Genomic DNA, 10,474 nt, shown 5'->3' with positions numbered 1-10,474 from the left:
AGAACAGATAATTAACAAGTTAGCAGTCCATCAGCAATTATACAGTGGATGAACTAATTTTAAGTGTATGACTTGAATCCACTTTAACAAGATCAGATGTCCAATAAACAGGCCATATCTGTATAGGGGAATTCTAACATTTGATTCAATATGGCCACTCTTTTTAGAAAAAATTGTGGCTAAATATACACAGCAGAAAAATGATCATTTTAACTTTTTTAGGTATGCTGTGGCATTAAGTAGATTCACATTATGTGCAGGCATCACCACTGTCCATCCACTATCCAGAACTTCTTCATCATCCCAAATGGAAACTCTGTCTCTGAGAAACACTGACACCCCATCTCCCCCTCCTCTCAGCCCCTAGCAACCACCACTCTACTCTCCGACTTCTCTAAGTACTTCATATAAGTGCATATGGTATTTCTCCTTTTGTGTCTGGCTTCACTTACTATAATGTTGTCAGTGTTCATCCATGTTGTAGGTGTCAGAACTATGTTCCTTTTTAAAACTGAGTAATATTCCATTACATGTGTATTTCTGCTTATCCATTCATCTGTCCATGCACATTTAGGTTGTTTCCATTTTTTGGCTCTAATGCCACACCTTAACACATATTTATAGAGTTATAATTTACATGCAATAAAATGGACTTGTTTCAAGCTTACTGTTGATAAATGTATACACCTACATAGTCACCATGATGATCAAGTTATAGAGTATCTCCATTACTCCAGGGGTTATTGAGTATTTCCTTTACTCTGGAAGTTTTCCTCCTGTCCTTCTGCAGTTAATTCTCCTACCCCAAACCATCCCATGCCTTGGGCACCACCCTTCTGCTTTCTGCCACAGTGGATTAGTTTTGAGACATTTTTAGGCCTGCGATATCTTGGTTAGTAATGAGACAAAGAATTCAGAATAAAGGGCTCATTAAATATGGGTGGGATAGGCTGTGGGAGACAAAGGTATTGGAATACATGCAAGGACCCCAGTGACACAGGTACCACACTCAGTGTTGCCTGTGCACAAAAATGTCACCTTGACTGATCAAGGTTAGGACCAACTTTCCTGTGGGAAAGTTACAGATGAATGTTGATGTGGAAAAACCAAGATCACAATTTTCTGAAAGAGAGGAAATATAGAGAATATATTATGTCCTCTTTGTTATAGTTCTTCTGTTTATATTTTTCCTTAATGTCCTAGAGGAGGCAAGAATATTCTAAGACCCACTCGTAGCCTCTTCCTCTTGTTCGTGGGAGGAAGAGCTTCCCCTTGTCATTCTTTGGTCCATCCTAAGACAGATAGTGAGGACACGGAGCTCTGACAGTCGTAGAAAAGAGCTAACAGAGAGGGCTGCGCCAGCCTCAGACACCTAAGATAAAATGTGGTATGTTCAACTCTGCATGGGCTTAACTTCAGAGGAGAAAAGTAACTATGTCAAAGCAGAGAATTTAGGCAGTTTAGAGTGTTCACGGGGAGCTTTCAGGTGTTAGAACTGACACGTGCCGTGTGGTGTGCTGTTTCAGTCGTGTCCGACTCTTCGCGACCCCATGGACTGTACAGCCCGCCAGGCTCCTCTGTCCGTGGAATTTTCCAGGAGGGAATATTGGAGGGCTACTCCAGGGGACCTTCCTGACCCAGGGACCCAGGCTGTGTCTCTTACATCTCCTGCATTGGCAGGTGGATTCTTTACCACAGCGTCATCTGGGAAGGCCCTAGAACTGTCATGTTAGCTAAATAACCGCAACTAATAGGTGGCTCCGTTAACTACCTTGAGGCCAGGATTCAATTACCCAGAACACAACCAGATGCATACTTAGCAATGTTTTTCCTATTCAGTTATTCTGATAAGCTTGTAAGAGTGTGGCGATGGCCGGTCACCTAGGCTCCTTCTCTTGGTGATGTAGCTCTTCTTCTGTGGACCCCTGATCAGGTGCTCCCTGACCAAGACTCTAATCAGATCATTAAAATTAAGGATTCATTACTAATAAACATGAGTAACTAGAATTAAATTTTTTTACTAATAAACCCTACATTGCAAATATTGGTTACTCAAAAGTTTCTTGATTTTTTTTTTTTATAATAGAGACAAAGTGGAAACAACCCACCCTTTCCTTTTTTTGGCAAGCAAACATTTCCTTAAATTCTTGAGTCAACATATGGATTTTTCAATTCTTTTGTTCCGTCAGCTCTGTTTTCTTTTTTAGCCTGTTTTTGAATAAACTTAGCAATTAGCTTAGCTTTTCTCAAATTTTCATTCATGTCCATTCTCTTTGTCTTACTCTTGCTTTGCAATGCCTTCAGTTTTTGCTGCATGTGAAACTTTAACAAGGTATTCTCTGATCCTGTGTTAAATCATTTGTTTCTTTTGCAGTTCTTATGTTTTCTGATTAATTACACCCTTAGGTGGTCTATATGTTGAATAATCTTCATTTCCATTTTTCTCTACTTTTCACTGTGATATTCCTGTGAAAAATGTAAATGGGTTGTCAAACAAGAGAAGTAACTTTTTCCGTCTTGAATGATTAACCTGAGTGTAATACCCATGTCATGAAGCTCTCTTTAAAAGTTACTCTGTATTGTCTAATTTTGCATCAAGTGTTGAAAATTAATTCTGTAGACTAACTGTTCTTAATACATGAAGTGAGCAACAATGTTTACACATGTTGGTATTCATCTGCTTTATAGAAAATAAAAGCCTGAAATAGATTTAAGTGGACAAATGAGTAGAATTAGGTCATGTGAGAGACAATGAATGTGGCCGGGGGCGGGGGGGGGGGCTCTTCTTAATTGGAAACCTTTGAGTGTTGATGGTGTCAACTAAACTGGTGAGACTGGCAGGAAGCCTGTGGTTTTTCCCAGATCTGTGTCTGTGCTGGGAAGCTAGAATTTAGCTGGTAGAAGAAGAATTGCAAGAAAATGGACTAAGGTTACTCTCAGGAATTATTAAGTGGGGAGGTTTAGGGAATGGTGAAACTGGGTAATCATAGTTAAATCCATTTCACCTGTAACCTGCCTTTGCTAATCAAGGTCATTTTACTTGTTCAAAAGACGCGCAGGTCCTCTGAGCTGCATGTAGCCCAACCAGTAAAATGTTTGTCCAAGTTGTTTTCTAGGAATTGATATCAGATGTGTCTAGCTCAAGCTGAGCTGGTTTAGACTGGATAGGACCATCCACCTAGGCATGCTGGGTCTGCTGGGTGACCTTTTGATGTTGGAGGGCTAAAACCTCCATCCTCAGATAGTACTAAGCGCCTCTGCTTTTCTACAGGGCCCGTAACTTAGTTACACCTGTGCCGATTCACCTCATCCTTTTTCAGTCACACCCTCCACACCTCAGACCACCCTGCTCCCTTAGCCTTTATGCCATTAACACCCAGAGTCCCTTGCCTTCGGGAAGCGGGTTTGAACTGGTTCTCTCTCTACTTTGACTGCCTTGTGAGTAAATTCTTTGTTTCCTGCCATCTCAGAGATTTCCCTTGCTGCCTATCAGGCGAAACAAACCTGGTTGTGTAAACCTGACTCGAGGAAAGAGCAGGCGTAAGGAAACGAGGCTGCAAAAGGGTGGAGTGCAGACTCCTGCTGGATGTCCTTGCAGCCGTGGAGCTCTGTGCAGCCCCCAAGTACCCCAGGGGGAGAGAGGTATGTGGAAGACATTGAAGTACTGCTCCTTTATCATTTTACCTGGCTATGAACATTCCACCATTTAAACGTTTCTGTGTACTCTTTCACGTGTGCAGTCATTATGTAACATCTTCAGAAGCACCAAGATTCACATTTTGTTCCATACTGTAGTTTCTTTCTTGTCTCATTGCTTTCCCAATTAAACAGCACAGTTTTCTCCTAGGTACATTTTTTGGAAGCACCTTTATAGAGTGTGTTGAGTGCCAAGAGATTACTATGTCAGTCAGCTCAGTCACTCAGTTGTACCTGCTCTTTGTGACCCCATGGACTGCAGCACACCAGTCTTCCCTGTCCATCACCAACTCCCAGAGCCTACTCAAACTCACGTTCATTGGTTGGTGATGCCATCCAACCATCTCATCCTCTGTTGCCCCCTTCTCCTCCAGCCTTCAATTTTCCCCCAGCATCAGGGTCTTTTCCAATGAGTCGGTTCTTTGCATCAGGTGACCACAGTATTGGAGTTTCAGCTTCATCATCAGTCTTTCCAATGAATATTCAGGACTGATTTCCTTTAGGATGGACTGGTTGGATCTCCTTGTAATCCAAGGGACTCTCAAGAGTCTTCTCCCACACCACAGTTCAAAAGCATTCATTCTTCGGTGCTTGGTTTTCTTTATAGTCCAACTTTCACATCCATGAATGACTACTGTGGACCTTTGCTAGTAAAGTAATGTCTTTGCTTTTTAATATGCTGTCTAGGTTGGTCATAGCTTTTCTTCCAAGGAGCAAGCATCTTTTAATTTCATGGCTGCAGTTACCATCTACAGTCATTTTGGAGCCCCCCCAAAATAAAGTCTGTCACTGTTTCCATTGTTTCTCCATCTATTTGCCATGAAGTGATGGGACCAGATGCCATGATCTTAGTTTTCTGAATATTGAGTTTTAAGCCAACTTTTTCACTCTCCACTTTCACTTTCATCAAGAGGCTCTTTAGTTCTTCGCTTTCTGCCATAAGGGTGGTGTCATCTGCATATCTGAGGTTACTGATATTTCTCCCGGCAATCTTGATTCCAGCTTGTGCTTCATCTAGCTTGGCATTTTGCATGATGTTCTCTGCATAGAAGTTAAATAAGCAGGGTGACAGTATACTATAGATGTGCTAATGTAAATTAATTAAGAAAAGTGATGCAAATCTTGTTTCTGCCATGGACAGAGGAGCTTGGGGTTGTGCAGCCACTGAGCACATTTAAAGAGTCTGGGATGATACTAGGTAATTTGCATTTAACTAAAAGTAAAAAGCATCATATGTGGAAATTCTGACTAAAATAAAATTGAGACCATTAAAGCTAACCTAATAGCAGTTTATTTCCAAGCATATGAAAAATGCATGTGTTACCTTTGGGTCCTAAGAGTAAGTAAATTTTATTTCCACTAACACACATATACAGGCCACACAGGCAAATGGAGATACAGATCAAGAAAAAACCCCCCTTTTTTTTTTGCCTTAGCTATGTACATAATTAGGAGAGTTTGAGTCAAGTCCATAGTTTCTCATAACTGAGTAGCCCAATACCTAGGTAAAGACCGATTTTTACATTTAGTGCATCACTTCTGAGTAGTATTCAGATAGATGAAGGTCAGCTGAGCTAATGTTTTCTCATTAACCCCAAAGCTATACACTATTGAGTAATCAGTTCTAGCGCTGGCTATGTAGAGCTCAATATCTGCTCCCTTCATGGCTTCAAAGGAAATGGGAAGGCAGTGGTATTGCCTTTATCAACAGTTCCTTAGGCTTGATTCATAAAAGTATTGTATTGAATATGAGACAAATCATTGAAATATGAGACAAAATCCATTGGAAAGGTAAATAGGAAATTTTGATATTAACATGTATTCTTCAGGGTAGGTTTCCATGTTGTCAAGAAATGAACAGAGCATACCAGGAAAATCTTATTTTCTATTATTAACTTTGTATTTATTTTTCAGAATAGGAATTCATCTTTTATGATCCAATTATGTTCCTAAATGAAGTTATTTGATGACTACATTCCAAGGATAGCTTCTATAAACTCCTAGGTATTTATTGTCTCTACATATTCATGCTCCCTTAGAATTATACCTTTTCCCCTAATTTTTTTTGTGGTAAAATATATATAACATGAAATGACCATCTTAACCACGTTAAGTATACAGTTCAGTGGTATTAAGTATGTTTGTATTCTTGAGCAACCATCTCCAGTACTCTTCCTCTTGCAAAACAAACTCAATACACATTAAACAGTAACTCTTTACTCCTAGTTTTACTTTTTGGTATGAATGCTCTCCAGTTTATCACTCTAACTACATTGTAAGCCCCTATAGGGAGGAGTTATGTATTAGTTACATAACATACACATTTGGTACTTGCTGTCAGTCCCTGTTCCAAGTGCTTTGCAAATATTAACTTGCATAATTATTCATCTTTGTATGTTGCAGAGGGCCTAGCATGTGCTTTGCACGTGGACACATAAAATATTTGTGGAATGAATTTTGGAAGCATTAAGCTATTACAAATAGCTGTGAAAAGAAGAGAAGCGAAAAGGAAAGATATAAGCATCTGAATGCAGAGTTCCAAAGAATAGCAAGAAGAGATAAGAAAGCCTTCCTCAGCGATCAGTGCAAAGAAGTAGAGGAAAACAACAGAATGGGAAAGACTAGAGATCTCGTCAAGAAAATTAGAGATACCAGGGGAACATATCATACAAAGATGGGCTCGATAAAGGACAGAAATTGTATAGACCTAACAGAAGCAGAAGATATTAAGAGGTGACAAGTATACACAGGAGAACTGCACAAAAAAGAGCTTCATGACCCAGATAATCACGATGGTGTGATCACTCACCTAGAGCCAGACATCTTGGCTTGTGAAGTCAAGTGGGCCTTAGGAAGCATCACTTCAAATAAAGCTAGTGGAGGTGATGGAATTCCAGTTGAGCTATTTCAAATCCTGGAAGATGATGCTGTGAAAGTGCTGCACTCAATATGCCAGCACATTTGGAAAACTCAGCAGTGGCCACAGGACTGGAGAAGGTCATTCCAAACCCAAAGAAAGGCAATGCCAAAGAATGCTCAAACTACTGCACAATTGCACTCATCTCACATGCTAGTAAAGTAATGCTCAAAATTCTCCAAGCCAGGCTTTAGCAATACGTGAACCGTGAACTTCCAGATGTTCAAGCTGGTTTTAAAAAAGGCAGAGGAACCAGAGATCAAATTGCCAACATCTGCTGGATCATGGAAAAAGGAAGAGAGTTCCAGAAAAACATCTATTTCTGCTTTATTGACTCTGCCAAAGCCTTTGACTGTGTGGATCACAATAAACTGTGGAAAATTCTGAAAGAGATGGGAATACCAGACCACCTGACCCGCCTCTTGAGAAACCTATATGCAGGTCAGGAAGCAACAGTTAGAACTGCACACGGAAGAACAAACTGGTTCCAAATAGGAAAAGGAGTATGTCAAGGCTGTATATTGTCATCCTGCTTATTTAACTTCTATGCAGAGTACATCATGAGAAATGCTGGGCTGGAAGAAGCACAAGCTGGAATCAAGATTGCTGGGAGAAATATCAATAACCTCAGATATGCAGATGACACCACCCTTATGGCAGAAAGTGAAGAGGAACTAAAACGCCTCTTGATGAAAGTGAAAGAGCAGAGTGAAAAGTTGGCTTAAAGCTCAACATTCAGAAAACGAAGATCATGGCATCTGGTCCCATCACTTCATGGGAAATAGATGGGGAAACAGTGGAAACAGTGTCAAACTTTATTTTTCTGGGCTCCAAAATCACTGCAGATGGTGATTGCAGTCATGAAATTAAAAGACCCTTACTCCTCAGAAGCAAAGTTATGACCAACCTAGATAGCATAAAAGCAGAGACATTACTTTGCCAACTAAGTTCCGTCTAGTCAGTTCAGTTCAGTTCAGTCGCTCAGTCGTATCCGACTCTTTGCGACCCCATGAATCGCAGGACACCAGGCCTCCCTGTCCATCACCATCTCCCGGAGTTCACTCAGACTCATGTCCATCGAGTCTGTGATGCCATCCAGCCATCTCATCCTCTGTCGTCCCCTTCTCCTCCTGCCCCCAATCCCTCCCAGCATCACAGTCTTTTCCAATGAGTCAACTCTTTGCATGAGGTGGCCAAAGTACTGGAGTTTCAGCTTCAGCAGCATTCCTTCCAAAGAAATCCCAGGGCTGATCTCCTTCAGAATGGACTGGTTGGATCTCCTTGCAGTCCAAGGGACTCTCAAGAGTCTTCTCCAACACCACAGTTCAAATGCATCAGTTCTTCGATGCTCAGCCTTCTTCACAGTCCAACTCTCACATGCATACATGACCACTGGAAAAACCATAGCCTTGACTAGACGGACCTTAGTCGGCAAAGTAATGTCTCTGCTTTTGAATGTACTACCTAGGTTGGTCATAACTTTTCTTGCAAGGAGTAAGCGTCTTTTAATTTCATGGCTGCAGTCACCATCTGCAGTGATTTTGGAGCCCCCCAAAAATAAAGTCTGACACTGTTTCCACTGTTTCCCCGTCTATTTCCCATGAAGTGATGGGACCAGATGCCATGATCTTCGTTTTCTGGATGTTGAGCTTTAAGCCAACTTTTTCACTCTGCTCTTTCACTTTCATCAAGAGGCTTTTTAGCTCCTCTTCACTTTCTGCCATAAGGGTGGTGTCATCTGCATAAGGCTATAGTTTTTCCAGTGGTCATGTATGGATGTGAGAGTTGGACTGTGAAGAAAGCTGAGTGCAGAAGAATTGATGCTTTTGAACTGTGGTGTTGGATAAGACTCTTGAGAGCCCCTTGGACTGCAAGGAGATCCAACAGGTCCTTTAGATCAGAGATTCTAAAGGAGATCAGTCCTGGGTGTTCTTTGGAAGGACTGATGCTAAAGGTGAAGCTCCAATACTTTGGCCACCTCATGCGAAGAGTTGACTCATTGGAAAAGACTGATGCTGGGAGGGATTGGGGGCAGGAGGAGAAGGGGACAACAGAGGATGAGATGGCTGGATGCCATCACAAACTCAATGGACATGAGTTTGAGTGAACTCTGGGAGTTGGTGATGGACAGGGAGGCTTGGAGTGCTGCATTTCATGGGATCGCAAAGAGTCTGACACAACTAAGCGACTGAACTGAACTGAAGCATTTCCAAGTGACTGGCTGTTCTTCTGGTTGGAAAGTTACCTTGGAAAAATTGATTTGGGGACTAATCTGACACTGGGTGCAAGTTTACAGAAATTCTTTATTTTAGCCGTACTTAGGCTAGAAGAATTGATGCTTTTGAACTGTGGTGTGGGAGAAGACTGTTGAGAGTTCCTTGGATTGCAAGGAGATCCAACCAGTCCATCCTAAAGAAAATCAGTTTTGAATATTCACTGGAAGGACTGATGCTGAAGCTGAAGCAGCAATACTTTGGCCACCTGATGCGAAGAACCGACTCATTGGAAAAGACCTTGATGCTGGGAAAGATTGAAGGCGGGAGGAGAAGGGGATGACAGAGGATGAGATGGTTGGATGGCATCACTGACTGGATGGACAGGAGTTTGAGTAAGTTCTGGGAGTTAGTGAGGGACAGGGAAGCCTGGCATACTGCTGTCCATGGGATTGCAAAGGCTATAAGAAGTGATTCAAAGCAGTTAAGGTTTTCCTTTCTGCCGGGACCCGCGCTCAACTCAGAATCTAAGACTGGGGAAAAGGGAAGACGTCGGGGCTAGAAGGCAACAGGCCAGGTCCGAGCTGCCAAGAGCGGGCGGGGGCGGGGCCTCGGGCGGGGCGGTGCTCCGGGGGCCGGGCCCGACGGCGGGGCGGGGCCTGGGCCGGGGCGGGGCCTGGGCCGGGGCGGGGCGCGAGACAGCACCGGGCGGCGATGGCGGCGGACGGGGACTGGCAGGATTTCTATGAGTTCCAGGAGCCGGCCCGGAGCCTCCAGGACCAAGAGAACTGTAACGCGAGCCCCGAGGCCGGAGCAGGGCCAGGCGGGGGTGCCGACGGCTTCCCAGCGCTGGCCTGCCACTTGGAGGAGAAGCTGAGTCTGTGTTTCCGCCCCTCGGGTCCGAGTGCCGAGCCCCCGAGGGCGGCTGTGCGGCCCATCACCGAGTGCAGCCTCCTGCAGGGTGACGAGTGAGTGCGGGCCCAGGCGGGGAGCGGGCGGGAACCTTCCCTGCCCCTCGCCCAGCCCCTCTCTCCCTGCCCACTGGCTCGGGGTCAGCAGCCTCGGCGGGACTCCGACCGCAGGCTCCTCCCCGCTCTCTCCTTCCGCCTCCAACTCTGGAGTCCCGCCCCTCTCTGTTCTCCCACCTCCTTCCTTGAGGCTTTCGGCCTCTGCGCTCCTGGGAATTTAAATCTCGTGTTCTCCTGCCCCTCTGTGAGCCCTTAAGCCTCCTTCTGCTTTCTGGAAGCCAGCCTCTGTTTGGTTTTGAGAGGAGTCTTGTACTGAGCCTCATAGTTGCAGATAGTACTTCCTCGGGCACATGTGTAGCCATTCATTCGCTCAACTAGAATTTATTAAGCGCCTGCTATGTGCTGCTTCGCACTGGGAATAGCAGGGTGACTGGACATTACCGCTGTCAAGCAGAGCGCAACCCAGGGTGGAAGCTAGATTTGTAAACAAGCATTTTATGAATGTTACAAACGCTCTGATACATGTGCAGAATACAGGGGATTTTGTTTATGTGTGTGTGAAGAAAGACTTCAGAGAGAAAACTGGATCCTGATGGATGAGTGGGAATTTGCCTGGCAGGTGAAGAAATGTTACTAGTATTCTAGCTCAGGGACACAGAGCATGCAAAGGTACTGACGCG

The 10,474-nt window shown here is 43.8% G+C and overlaps 1 protein-coding gene across 2 annotated transcripts in view; it reads left to right on the top strand.

Annotated features, from left to right (window-relative positions):
• The first annotated feature begins 9,540 nt into the window (after positions 1-9,540).
• FEZ2 (fasciculation and elongation protein zeta 2) overlaps positions 9,541-10,474 on the top strand; it is a 43,734-nt gene continuing 42,800 nt past the window's right edge. For both annotated transcript variants that reach the window (XM_052648467.1, XM_052648466.1), the window contains exon 1: positions 9,541-9,794. In XM_052648467.1, coding sequence (XP_052504427.1) covers positions 9,541-9,794 — 254 coding nt within the window. The remainder of the gene's footprint in view (positions 9,795-10,474) is intronic.

Source organism: Budorcas taxicolor, chromosome 11, assembly GCF_023091745.1.
Source record: "Budorcas taxicolor isolate Tak-1 chromosome 11, Takin1.1, whole genome shotgun sequence".
NCBI lineage: Eukaryota > Metazoa > Chordata > Mammalia > Artiodactyla > Bovidae > Budorcas > Budorcas taxicolor.
The sequence above is the reverse complement of the archived record's forward strand: the minus strand, read 5'-3'. Positions and strand labels throughout refer to the sequence as shown.